Source organism: Phragmites australis, chromosome 15, assembly GCF_958298935.1.
Source record: "Phragmites australis chromosome 15, lpPhrAust1.1, whole genome shotgun sequence".
Classification (NCBI taxonomy): Eukaryota; Viridiplantae; Streptophyta; class Magnoliopsida; order Poales; family Poaceae; genus Phragmites; species Phragmites australis.
Window position 1 is genome coordinate 27,760,290 of NC_084935.1, and position 14,033 is coordinate 27,774,322.

Consider the following 14,033-nt stretch of genomic DNA (forward strand, 5'->3'; position numbering starts at 1 on the left):
TAAAAGTGAATTCACTAATTTTAGAGGTGTGATGGGTTAGTTATGAATTAATCTAGTTGCAACACATTTACACAATCTTGTATGTTACAGTAACTATTTCATGAGTTCATATATTTTTAAAAAACATAACATCATGTAAGAAGACTACAAAAATTGGTTTATGATTTTTTGATTAGCAAAGAGTAAACTATGAATTTAAATTAGTTTATCAAATACATTTTTTCACAGAAAATATTCAACTCTTTTATAAGTATAAATACTTTCATCATGTATATCATGTTACAAGGAAACCAATAAAATTTGTTTCACTTGATTTGAAACTCAGATGAATTAGTTATTGATTTTACAAGGTTAAATCATTTGTTTTGTTATTTTGTTGAACTTAACTAAAATTAGAGAAAACCGCTTGATAAATCGATAAAACCAAACGGTTACCGACAAAATCGAATGGTTATCGACAATGCGAAAAATTCAAAAAATGCGCTCGATAAATCGGTGAAACTGCTCGGTAACCGGTACAAACCGACCGGTTACCGATATGTCGATTCGGTCTGAATTTTTGTTGAATTTCAAATTTAACTGAGTAAATTTTGAACAAATTATTACCAAAATTTGAACGATTATCACGGTTATCACGATTTTTCTATTACCGTCGAGTCTTGTTTTTCATGTCCCAGACAATAAGTTGAACCCTGGCACCAGTGGTGATGCGTGCCCATGTACTAGTTGTGTCCGTGTGTGCATCTAGCTGCTTGGTTCACCATGGGCACGACTTCAGCTAGCTGTTGAGATGATCAATCATAATTTTTATTGGAGAAAATACCCTATCCTACAAATATTAATAAAGGGTCATCATAAAAATTCATTGAGATGATCAATCATAATTTCTATTGGAGAAAATACCATAGCCTACAAATATTAATAAAGGGTCATCATCAAGAACTCATTCGGAGCCCTTGGCTCTGGATCCCTAGCCAGAGGTCTGACTTCCGAAGACCGTAAACTCCTCCGACCACTGCCTCTTGAGACAGGAAAAGTTGCTGGTCTTCGAAAGAGATTGTTGAGGCTGTCTTTAAGGACCCCAACGCCCTTAGCTCCGTCAGCCTATGCCTATGAATCTTAGTGCCCCGAAAGCCTCTCAGGTCTCCGAGCTCCAGAGCTCTCCAGAGCCCCCAACCTCCTGGAGCCCTAGTCCTCCGGAGCCTGGGCAAGCACTCCGAAGCCCGAGAAGTGGGCCATCAAGCCTTAGAGAAAAATCAATCAGAGAGGGCCTACAAGTCGTCCTCCGTCTGTAAGGAAGAGACCGGTATTTAATACCGGTGCAAGTGGTGGTCATCCTGACATTCGGGACAGTGCGACGTCGTGTCGCAATTGACGATCGGCTAAGTATCGTACTGTTAAATACACCATTGTATTTGCTATAGTAGATAATATCTTCTAATTAGGGGTAAATGTATTCTGCTTGAACCAGACCGTGTAATTCGATTTGCCCCAAATCCCTATAGTATGACGGTAACTTGCATCGTTATCTCTGTAAGGGTATATTTGTATACTTACACCCCGAATGGCACTATAAATATAAATCCATGGTCATAAGACCAGGGATCACTCTCTTAGTGATAAACACATCGATATTCCTTTCTCTTCACTTCACCTCTAAACTTGAGTCTCTTCTCTAAATAAGTTTCTCACTATATTTATTCCTAGAAGACATTTTTTTCACTAACAATTTCATTACGCCTACATGCAAGGCATGCTTGGTGTACAGAGTGCTGGTGTTGGTTAGGACACTCGGTGCCGTCTCAGCATGCTGTCTCACGATCAGGGCTGCTCCTGGGCATGGCCAAGGCCTCCAAACGATATATCCACTTATATAAACCTATGTATATAATATATTTTAGCTAAATGCTTCAGCCCAACTCGACAAGACAATGGAGTGGAGGAACTCCTTAACCCACAAATAGACCTCTTCCTCCTTACTCCCCAAACAGATACTGTTGATGCTACTTTCATGTGGTCACAACGACCCTTTTCCTTCACTTTGCATTTCCTTTTCTTTGAAACGTCTCTACTTATACTTTGTGATATACTTAGTCCAGTGACAGGTGAAAACAAGGGGGTTTGGGGCATATGCCACCCTCCCGTGCGTATTAATATATAAATGTTCTCCACAATTGTCATGCCCTAGGGTCTCCAAAATGTCAGGAACAACTCTGAATTTAACAACGGTACGTGTTGTCGTATTTGTCTGTCTTTCCTATCAGATTTTAGCAGTCATTCGTATTGCTCGGTGAGTCTGAACAAATATTGTAAAAGAAGGATTACTTTTTAAGTGAAGAAAGTAGTATTAAGAAATTAAAGATTGTATGGAGCTATAGCCGTATCCTATGATATTGCCCTTGTTTTTTCATATCTTCATGCAGCAAAATGATCCATTGGCTGTATGCTTGCTAACTTAGGTAGTAAAACAAACATGTCATGCATGCTAAGCAGCATACTCTGTTGTTAATATCAAAGTGGCCAATATATTATCTCAAATTCCTGATGCCCGCCCCACGTGTATATATTCTTGGTGCATGTATGGCACCAAGAAAATGAGTTCCTATTTATTTAAAGTTGAGGTGTTTTTGCTCACCTGTGGATTCTCAACAGATATTAGTGCAAGTGGCCTAATCATTGTTTTGTTAATTTTGGAAACTTGTTCTTTCATGAGCAAGTTGTCAGGATAAGGGACTAGTATATCACTAATATCAGTACGTAGTTCCATCAAGCACAAGACGCTTGAGATAAGCTACCTTCTATAATTAATCAATAAATTAATTATTGTGTTCCTTGAAGAGACCAAATTAGTAGCTCTATGGGATGTGCTTGAGAATCCTATGGAAGCAGCAATTGCACAAATGAAGAAAGAATATTCTCAGAACTTCTTATCTGTGTCACTGAAAATGTTAACTAGAGGTAGTAAAGCTGTGGTACACATCCCACGGGTCTGCTTGGTAGAACTTCCTCTTATATAAATTTTTTGAAGGGAGTGATTTTTTAAGAAAAATGATTTTGTAGTTAAAAGAGATTCTCTATTAATTCTCTAGAGTAAATCTTATAGAGGGAGTGATTCCGTGTAAGAAGTGGATAAGAGAACTACTTTTTCAACTTTCAACATCTAGTTTATTTCAAAGAATCGTTACCACAGATTTCACTTAGAGAGACAAAAACTGAAGAAAAAAAAATTGTTTGACAGGACCTCTTAATTCCTATGGAGGAGTTGCTGTGAGAATTCTGCTACACATACCCTATATACCTAGGAACTTGCCTAGAGGTCCTGGCTCCACCTTTTCTTGTTGAGTGTCATGTCACCATAATTCATAAACCAAACAACGGGTGTTATAAATATGGCACCGTAAATATAGATCTTTGGTTGACACTCAACGTGTGTAGTCCAAGAATTCCCATGGAAAAAAATTAAGCTAACGCAGGCTATAAAATTTGCTAAATATTTCTATACCATTATGATAGTATCTACAATTTTTTTTTTTACGTAATCTCCTCTAGTTACTCGCTGAAAGATTAATCCTCAGGTCTCAACTCGCACTTGTTAGTTGAAGTAGCTTGTTGCGAGTAATCGAGTGGACCTCGTTTTATTTCTAATTGGATTCCCCGCAAAAAAAAAAAAAATTATATTTCGAGTTTTATTCAGGTTGGTATATATATGATTAGAAACGGGATTTTGTCCAACGTAACTGAAGATTTGAATTTCCTAAGCATATATCTATCTTCTCTGGCAAAAAAGGACATAATCTCATATTCTGAACTTGTAAAGTATATACTACATTATATATCTTCAGAGAAATGGGATTGTACCTGCTGAACTAGAAATAGGGGGAGAAAGAGTGCAGTTGCAATCTTTTTTTGGCAGGCTTAACGGCTGGTCTTACAGCTCTCTACCAGGCTACCAGCCAGTGCATCAGGGCAGAGAAACATGTGAGACTAGGCAATCAGTGACATCTTTTCTGTGCACTGAGATACGCAAAGAAGTCACTGAGTCACAGGATGAAACGCTGGGAACAGCTGTGGAGGTCTGCTACACTGTTGGAACATGAAGGCTGCAGAGATCAAGGGACATTTACACTGCTACCCGTCTCCTGGCTGCAGAGAGCAAGGAACAGCTTGCTTTGCTGACCTCTGTTCCCAATGCTCGCTAGATTTCACATCTACTGCCTCTTCTGGCAAAGTGGCAATGCAGAATTTTAGATGTGGAGGAAGGAGTTCGATTCAGTAGTAGTGTTGTTCAAGTACTGCAAACAATAAAAATCCAAGGCGTAAATTCATTCTCTGTTCTAAACATATTTGGAGCTGAAATGGCATGTAAATCAGAAACTCATGAAGGAATAAGCATGGTTCGAATTTTATATGGTACAATGGAGGGCCTACTGATTGCTGAAAAGACCAGCATTTACATTCGCCGCTGACATTATTTATAAGTCTGCCGTTGTCTACGGAGCATCGACAGTGATTTGTTTAAATTTTGATGGTGCTGTGAAGCTTGCATTTCTGAAATTGGTTGCATATGTAGAATGTCTTGTCATGGAAGAACAAGGACGGACGACGGCGATTGAATGACACTAACCCCTCCTTGATATTACTGTGCATGGGAAAATTACCAACTGGCCCTCGTTGGTGCCTCTCTCTCTCTCTCTCTCTCTCTCTCTCTCTCTCTCTCTCTCTCTCTCTCTCTCTCTCTCTCTCTCCAAAGAACCTGCATATATACACACAACTAGCCGCACATATCACACCATTTCGTCCAAGGAATTGCTGTTCTTGGCATCAACCATGAGGAGTGTAAGTGCTCCTGTTTCACCGTACGTTCTGCAGTGTTTTATCGCCCTTAAGTTGCTAGCTAGTGATGAGCCTTTCTTGGTGCCTTTCATGTACTCGCTTTGTTTCCTTTCAATCTCTGCATGCATTTCTTCGTCGAAACCCATGAAGATGTAAGGAGTCTAAAATAAAAGAATATTCACCAGAGTTGCTTGCTTGCTCAAGCATTCGCGCTTGTTTTCCCTCTGATAGAGTTCTTTTTTCTATTTTTCTTTTAATTCGATCCTTCCATATGAGCTGTTCTTGGGAAGAACAGGAGCAGCCAGCAGCAATGACACGACTACCTTGTCTTCTTTGCAGGCAGCAATGGGCTTCCATGAACACGGGCTAGTCCTTGAGGTGATCACCAACAACGGCAGCGGCAATGGGCCACAGCCGCGATACCATGGTAAGCTGCTGAGGGGCGTGCGGTTAAGTTCCCAGTGTTAGAGATATAATCTGCTTCTGTTGTACAGCTAATCGGTAGATTCTTTACTTGTTATATAGGCTAACAACTCTATCTTTAAACACCGGCGTACGTTGGTTCTTGTACGTCAGCCGACCTTGCCGTGCATAAATATAGCGTCTGGCCATCCAGCCTTAGAGCATCTTCAAGAGACTCTAAAACTCACTCTCTATATCTCCGTATAGAGAGTCTTCTTAATAAATTTCACTCTCTATATTGCTATCCTCTCCAGCAGACTTTCTATACTCCAATTTCTATATTCCAACAGCTCTCTTTTCTATCTCACCAACAGGTGGACCCCGACCGTCAGCTCCATCTCTCCCGAACTGTTCATTTGCGCTCCCATTTGATTCGCCGGTCCGTCTGGGATTGCATCGAATCTTCGGCTGCGCCGCCGCTCACCGTTCACACAGCGGCTCACCTTCGCGAACACGAACGTGTTGAGCAGCCATGGCAACGCGCAGGCGATCAACCAGATGACCGACGCGAGCACCAACGCCGACAGCAGGGCGCGCACACGCAGGAGCTGCACTAGAGCTTCCCGCTCTACATCTTCCTGGGCGGCGACAGCAGCGGTACGTTCTCGCAGCGGCTAATGCGGCGCGTGGAGATCGCGTTCGACGAGGTGTGGTCCCGTGGAGGTGCCGCAACGAGCACGCTGCAAAACGAGCAGGCGGCAGCGGCAGAGGTCACGCTCCGGGACGACGCAGTGGCAGGCGCGTCGTGGCGGATGCACCAGACATACGCGTATGGCGCCAGCGATGACGACTGCTACTTAAGGAACGTGAGCAGTGTCGGTTACGACGTGCTTTTCACCAGCACACTGACGTTGACATTTTCTTGGGCGGTGACGGGAGGAGGACGACGAGGTGGGGGTGGGCCCAGGGGCGGGAGAGCGTTTTGGGAACCAGATGCGTTCCCCAAAAATAGAGAGCGAGAGAGGTGTTTTTGGGACTCCCTAAAGATAGGGAGTGAGATAGAGATACTGTTGGAGATGAATTTTGGATCAAAATCCCTATATTTAGCTATAGGGAACCATTTAAATAGTCTCTTGGAGATGCTCTTACGTAGCCACTTGCTCCAAACTCTCCCTTTTCTATTCATTAACATGGTATCAGTCTGATAACGACCCAAACACCTAAACCCATCTACGGGCTCCCGTCAATTATCCACCTCCGCTGCACCCTATCCCAGCAAGCCGCACGTCCGTCACCACGCCGTGCACACCGCTGCGCGTCTACACGTCGACCTCAGCTGATCGTGCCTCTCCTCCCATGGCGCAGAAGGATGAGGATCCCCGAACTTCACGTGGTGACTCAGTATCCCACGAGCAGTAAAACCAATACAGTGTTCCTATGAAAATCTGATGAGTATTGTGCCACCTCTCACGAAATAGTATTCCCCTTTGACTTGGATCCAGCGTAAAACAGCATGGGAGGCAACAACGCCGAAGTTGTGGCCAACGTCGCGCCGCTCGTCTTCCTCAGGCCCTATTGCACCATCGCCATCAAGACCCATGTCCTCGTTGCCCCTTGACCTAAAGAACCCGAACTTCAACAAGTGGTCCTTCAAGTCTATGTGTGGCAAGTTCGGGCTTATGGCGCACATCGACGGCTCCATCGCCCTTGACCTTAAGAACATCAATGAAGTATTTGGGTGCAGGCCAACTACTCTGTTCGCAACTGGCTGTACGACTCTATCGGTGATGAAATCCTCGACATCACCATAGAACCGGACTAAGACATTTGCGTCCTATGGGTTGCCATCGAGGCCTTGTTTCATACAACAAGGAGTCCCACAAAATCTAGTTGCCTTGGTGCCCCCTCCCCTTGTGGCTTCAATGGATGTCGCTCCTCGACGTCGAGTGCATCGCCTGGCTCCACGGGTGGTAGTGGAGGTTGCGACTGCATGACCCCCGTTGTGGCAAGACCAGTGGTGGCCAATGGTGGCCAATGGTCTTTCTCGCGTGTGCCTGCACCACCTCCGCAACCGACCGACCCATGGGTTTGCTTTAATCCTTGGGTTGCCGCTCCTAGCGTTACGAACTGACACCAACCCCCCAGTGCGAGGATCCTTGGTCCTAGTCCAGGGGCACTTCAAGAGTACCACAACACCTTTGCATCGCTACAGGTGTTCGTGTCATCTCCGAGCATCCCCGTTACACCAAAGTGGGATCAAGCTAGCCTGATCGCTGCCTTGAACGGCCTCTCCACCACCTCTCAAGCCGGCTAGGTCATGGAATCTGGTGCATCCTCCCACATGATGTCTGATGATAGTACACTACTCTTCCTCTTGCCTCTTCCCCTTCCCTTCATTGTCACAGTTGGTAATGGTTACCGTGTTCCCATTCTTTATCATGGCAACACGCTTCTTTCTACTCCTTCCAACTTTTTTTTAAAGAATGTTCTTTTAGTTCCTTATTTGATAAAAAAAATCTCATCTTTGTGCGCAAATTCATTGTGAAAAATCGTGTTCCATATAGTTTGACTCTTGTGGTTTTCTTGCCAACTTGGCAAACATGTGCGTCTACCATTCAATAGTTCTTCTTCATACACTACATCCCCTTTGAGTTAATATATTGTGACATGTGGACGTCTTCTGTTACTAGTAACTCTAGTTATCAATATTGTTTAGTTGTGTTTGATGATTTTTCTCACTACTGTTGGACCTTTCCTCTTCAACAAAAATTAGGCGTGCACTCCAAATTGGTCCACTTCAATGCATATGTTTCTACTAAATTTGGCCTTCCCATTAAAGTGATTTAAGCTGATAATGGCACAGAGTTCATCAACTCTACCACCTCCCTATTCCTCGCTACCCATGGCATCTTACTCCGCCTTTCTTTCTCATACACTTCAGCACAAAATGGCAAGTCCAAACGCGCACTACGTACACTTAACAATATTGTGCATACCTTGTTGTTCCATGCCTATGCCATCGCCATATTGGGTCGAGGTCCTTGCTGCCACGATCTATCTCTTGAATCACCAACTATCTCCGGTCATTGGCAACACCACCCCCATTCCATAAACTCCATAACAAACAGCCCTCTTACATGCATTTTCATGTTTTCGGTTATTTGTGCTATCCGAACATCTCCTCCACATCTCCATGTAAACTTGCTCCGTGATCTATTGCTTGCGTGTTTCTAGGCTATCCCTCCTCTCACAAAGGTATCATTGTCTTGATCTTGCCACACAGCAGATTATCATTTCACGTCACGTCGTATTTTATGAAACGTGGTTTCCCTTCTAATCCTAGCAGCCCATTGGCTCTTCATCCCAGTCCGGTGCTGATTTGGATTTTCTTTTAACTCATAATGATTTTGTGCAAATTTACTCTCCAACATGCAGACACATACTAGCACGTCACATGCACTTGGACCCTGTGATGTCCGCATGTACCCAGGTGGGGTTCGTGCCCTCGCACACATGCGTCCAGGAGGGGCTCGTGCACGCACCTAGAGCGCCTGCCCAGGAGGGGCCCGCAACCGCGCGCCTAGAAAGGGCTTGTCTATAACCGCACTTGGAAGCTTATCCCATGACCTCGCGATGCAAACATTATGACTAGTAAGTAGATTTTCAGCTAGGGTGCAACGTGACATCTAAGTCTATTCTTCATTCTCGTCTTCGTCTCCAGCGAAGTCAGTATCGATTTTCTCATCTGAATGATAGTAAGAGTGAGTATGAAAATTACTCAGCAAGCCCTATACTACTTCAAAGTGTTGATAGATGTATAAAGAATATTTTAAGTATAAAGCTTTACGGTTTAGTTTTAAGCGCAAAGCAGTTTATATCGGGATTCAGTTGTATACTCTACTGTTAACTTTAAAACAACTTGAAATAGTTCAAAACCAGGTATCAAGTCATATCTAGAGGTTTTTCGGTCCTGAGAGGGGCTACACCTCTTTTCGCAATCCCTATCATCACATCTGGTGTACCTCTATTCTACTGTAGCACTCAAAAAGGCAAAAATACTGTCTCCGTTAGAGATGGCTTTAACACCCAGCCATCTCAGGTACCTGAAAAGCTTGCAACTAATTCACCATCATGTAACCAACCAGCTGCTACCATGGATGGATGAAATCTTTTCTTAGCCATGGTGACCATTGGTCGATTATTGCGTTTTCGCACTGGCGTTGCTGCGCCGCTGTCCTCGACGTACGGTGTCGGTGTACCAGATGGCTGCTCTGAATGTTGGCCGCCGGCGGCAGTACATCTCGGTTAATGACTGCACTATTATTTTGCTGCTGCACTAGGTGTCTGGTCCTAGTCCTAGAATACTTAAGTCATGTGTTGGGTACTCAAGTCGTTGATTTTGGGAGCGAGGTGAGGTTGGTGACATACAGTACATCTCATGTTGTTAAATTCTGTACAGTAAAAAAGTTACTGATATTGGCCATACGCAATCCTTATAAGTTCCCCTTTAATTCGCTCTTCTGCAAGTGACAACACAGAAAACCTTTTTCACCCACCTCTGAACTGTAAACTGGACAAGTGTATACTCTATAGTATCATATCTGACATCAATCGTTTCAGGAGAGTATTTGATTCTAGAAATGTTTAATAGTCACTACTCTCTTCTGTACACAAATGATATTCCGAGAACATTCCTATTAACCGCAACAAAATCGGCATTCTCTGCTTTGGAATATTCCCTGATGATTAATGATCTACGATAATTTCTGTCAAGAAACACCCTAATAGAAGGAAAGGAACCACCCCAAGCAAGCAGGAGGCAGAAGATACCATAGTTGACAAACTGCTTGGTTATTTCAGGAGATTCTGCTTCTCTCGAAGAGAAGAAACTTCATGAGCTTTCTGCGCCGACAGCCACCTTGCACCCGGCATCGCAGGAGTACCGTGGCCGTTTCGAGCTGGCTCTTGGACAATCCATGGTGAGACTTGTATGCTTGTAGCCATGGCAGCACTAGTTCATAGCTGAAGCTTCAGCATGCATCTTGGTTATATACTCCTCGTCTTTCTGTAACTGACGGTGTTAGCAACAATGCGTATCTTGATCAGAGCTATGGTGTGCACTCTACCTACGGACCTCAATCTATGGTAAGTATGATCTTGTCCTCTTTCATCAGTTCTTGATCTATGAACGTTTCAGTTTAAGTTCACAAATACTTTTTAGTTCTGCATTTGAGCATCTAGAAAATAGGCTGCTGATCCTTCAGATGCACAGTTGCACGAGAAAGCAAGAGCATTCAGTCCTATGGCTGTGTCCCAACGCACACTACCTTCCCATATATTATCACGATTCATTGTGCTGACTCGTTTCAGATCCTGCAAATGAAGCACGGGAGGGTGCTCCTGCCGCCGGCGATCGCCACCGAGGAGTCCATCTTCGTGAACCCGAAGCAGTTCAACGGCATCATCCGGCGGCGCCTAGCCCGCGCCAAGGCAGAGAAGCAACGCAGGGTCTCCAAGAGCAGAAAGGTAAGAAGGCAGGCGCCGTTTGGAAGCTCAGATTTTTCGCAGAATTCCGTGAGAATTATGAGATTCCTGCGTTCCAAACGAGAGCTAATTCCTGTTCGTATCCACCTGCACTGACTCGTCGTTGCACCCACCGTACCGCAGCCGTACCTCCACGAGTCACGCCACCTCCACGCGCTGCGCCGCGCGCGTGGCAGCGGCGGGCGCTTCCTCAACACCAGGAGCCTCGCTGGCGCGGCCGGCGGCCCGCCGCCTGGGACCGCCAACACGTGCCCGCGCTTCGACGGCGGCAAGAACCGGCACGGCACGTCGCTAGCGACGAGGGCGCAGCTGGCGCGGGACGCCGTGGGCGACTTCCACGCCACTGGTCGCCTACGCTCCCCGGCGTTCTTCCCGTCTCTGATGAACATGGCGGGCGACAATGGCAGCGGCGAGGCGAAATGGGTCACAGCAACGTCGAGCGGCTGCTGTGCACTGGCCAGGGTCTGAGGGCGCCGGTAGTCGTCGCCGGCGGGCAGACAGGCGGAGGGGGTTCTTCCCGTCGCCTGGTTGCTATGGGAAGGCAAGTCAGCGCAGTGAGAAACGTAGCTTCTTCTGCACCAAATCAACAAACCAAGATGAGCTACTATCCTTGGGGCTGGGAGTGCTGTTATGTTGTGCATGTAAAAACTACATGTTGATTTGATTTGATGCTGATGCAAACTGTTTATCTTTAATTTGAGCTCTCATCCAGTTTAGGGAGCTGAGTATAGCCTTCTTTGCATAGGGTGAAACAAAGCAGATTCCTCAACAGATTGAAATAGCTACAGATTCAATTCTTACTGACACAATTTACTTCTAACCAATTTAGTTGAGAAATGGCAGGATCAGGTTAAAGTATTTTAGTCAATCATCATATTATAGCGGAATTGTGTGACACCCGTTTTGTTTTCCCGCTAGGCCGGCCCATCTTCCCACGCGCCATAGGCCGATGCCAACCGAAGTTCAGCCTACTCCCTCCCTCTCTCCATCCCGCTAATGCGCCCGGCCCACCCGTCAGCTCCTTCCTCCACCTCTAGCTACACGCGCAACCGCCCGCCCGAAACCACCGGCGCATGTCTCCACCCCCGCGCCCCACGTCTCTGCAACAGGCTGCTCCCTCTCTGCGCTATAAAAATGGCCACCGCAGCACCCCACCGCCCTCCCTTTCTCCCTCACCCCATCGCCAAATGCGCCGAGCGCCATTGCCGACACGCAAAGCACCGCTGCACGCCATCCGCCACACCCGAGTCCTCCTCGTTGCATTTGAGGACGCCGCCGACATTGTAGGAGCACGGGAAGCCTTCTCCGTCACTCCTTGACGCCGTTCCGCCACCGCAAGTTGTTTCACGCCGAACTCCGGTGAGCATTTTCGCCCTTCGTCGTCCCTGGTTTTTCCTGCTGCACCCTGAGGCCCGCTAACCGCCTCTTCGGCATCGCAAGACCGCCGGCCAGCCTTCCTGATCTTCAATTTTGCTTCTCTATCGCCGTAGCTGAGCCCCCGCTGAGCTCTGACCACGTCGTCACTGACCAACACCGAGCCATCTCCAATCACCGTGAAGCTCTTGGTGAGAATCCCCATCGCCACCTCGTTCGTTTGTGCCGTTCCATGTTGTTTTTGGTAGCATGTAACGCTAGATCGAGCATCCGGCCTTGTCCAAGGCGGCACCGCCGTTCCCTATTGTCGCCGGCTGCCAAACTTCCTCCAACCGTCGTCGACTGTCGGATCCCTCACGTGCGGTCGAGATTAGAGGATTAGAAACTCCTTTGCCGCTTTAAATCGCAGCCGCAGGTTTTGAGATCAACGGTGTAGATTTAAATAGTCTAATCATAGTCAGCTCTGCCATGTGTACATGTCATGCGTGCACCTTCGTCCCACGTGGCACGACCACGTCAGTCCATGTAGCCTAGTCAGCATGGTGACGTCATGGTGACATCATTAATTAGGATTTTCTGTAAAAAAACAAATCCTATACCCTCTGAAATTAGGTAATCTTACATTTATACCCATAAACTTTTTTGTTTTCACAAAAATGCTCCTATCAGTGCTGGTATTTTACTTTTACCCTCCTAAACTTTTATATGATTACAAATAGGTCCCTAAAATTTATAAATAAGTCCTTAGAACTTTTTTCTACAATTTAGTCCTTATTCTTTTTAAAAAAAAGCCCTTGTAGCTTAAAACCCTTATAACTTTTTTCGTTATAGCTCTGTTTTAGACAATTCTTGCGCTCCTGTAATCCTAGCAGCGAGTACTCTCTGTTAGTAAGCTTTTATAGTGTTTTGCTACTGTTTGGTGTACTGTTCTTAGATGTTTATGCTTACTTATTTCTGGTTGTCGTGATTGCATTAGGAGATGAGCAGTTCGTGATTCTGTAGGACCAGACTTTTGAGGAGGTTGAGCAATCCGTTGTTGAAGGCAAGTGTCCTTAATCACATTGAACCTATTGTAGAAAAGTGTGTCTTTTACTTTCTAATTGCATGCTTTGTCAATATGAATCCAATGTTTGGGTTTATTAATACTTTCCATGATTATCCTTATCGTCGGTGTTGTAGTTTGGGTGTCAGGGGCAGAAATATTTAGTTGTGTTGTCAAGTCGGGTGGGATAAATGTTAATCTGATTAATGGTCTATGCAACATGAACCAGTTTGGGTAATCGTCTATGCAACATGAACTAGTTTGGGTAATCTTTTGTAGCAACATGGACCATAGAGATCTAGGCATGTTAAGTTGGTTTGGTTGGTATGGCTGTTGTGTGCATATTGGGTGATGTGCAAGTACCTACTTTAGATCCTAAAAACCGATTTGTGGAGCATGTAACTAGGCTAAACAGTGCAACCACGAGGCTTATATGGGTACGACCTGACCAATTAATTAGATGTCCTCCTTATTCTATACGCATCATTTGTCTGTTGAGTGACACAATATGGGGCTCTACAGCGGATGGAATCCCTGTTAGCGGTGAAACCTTAGTGGATGCATATGGATTTAGAGGCGTTTTGTAAAGGTCTTGTAATGAGACCCCGGCTCTACACCTCGAAAGTGTGAAGCAAAACGGGAATCATGACTCGTGAGTAAAGTATGTAACCTCTACAGATTATAAAATTGATCGATCAAACATGCTCATGGTCAAAAGCGGGCTTGGACTTCTTCATGATTAGTGGGGATCTTGGATGGTTGGTTTTGGGTAGTCGGGTGGTGGTACCTCGATGAGTTGGTAGCCAGATATGGAATATCCGATGAGTTTGGTATTCGG

The 14,033-nt window shown here is 45.2% G+C and overlaps 1 protein-coding gene across 1 annotated transcript; it reads left to right on the forward strand.

The window, feature by feature from the left end:
- The first annotated feature begins 4,758 nt into the window (after positions 1 to 4,758).
- Positions 4,759 to 11,247, forward strand: LOC133892268 (nuclear transcription factor Y subunit A-10-like). The gene is made up of 6 exons (XM_062332955.1): positions 4,759 to 4,836; positions 5,173 to 5,260; positions 10,096 to 10,214; positions 10,342 to 10,380; positions 10,606 to 10,761; positions 10,903 to 11,247. Exons 1-6 carry the CDS (start codon positions 4,828 to 4,830, stop codon positions 11,245 to 11,247), a joined length of 756 nt encoding a protein of 251 aa, XP_062188939.1. The 5' UTR covers positions 4,759 to 4,827.
- Positions 11,248 to 14,033: the final 2,786 nt, after the last annotated feature.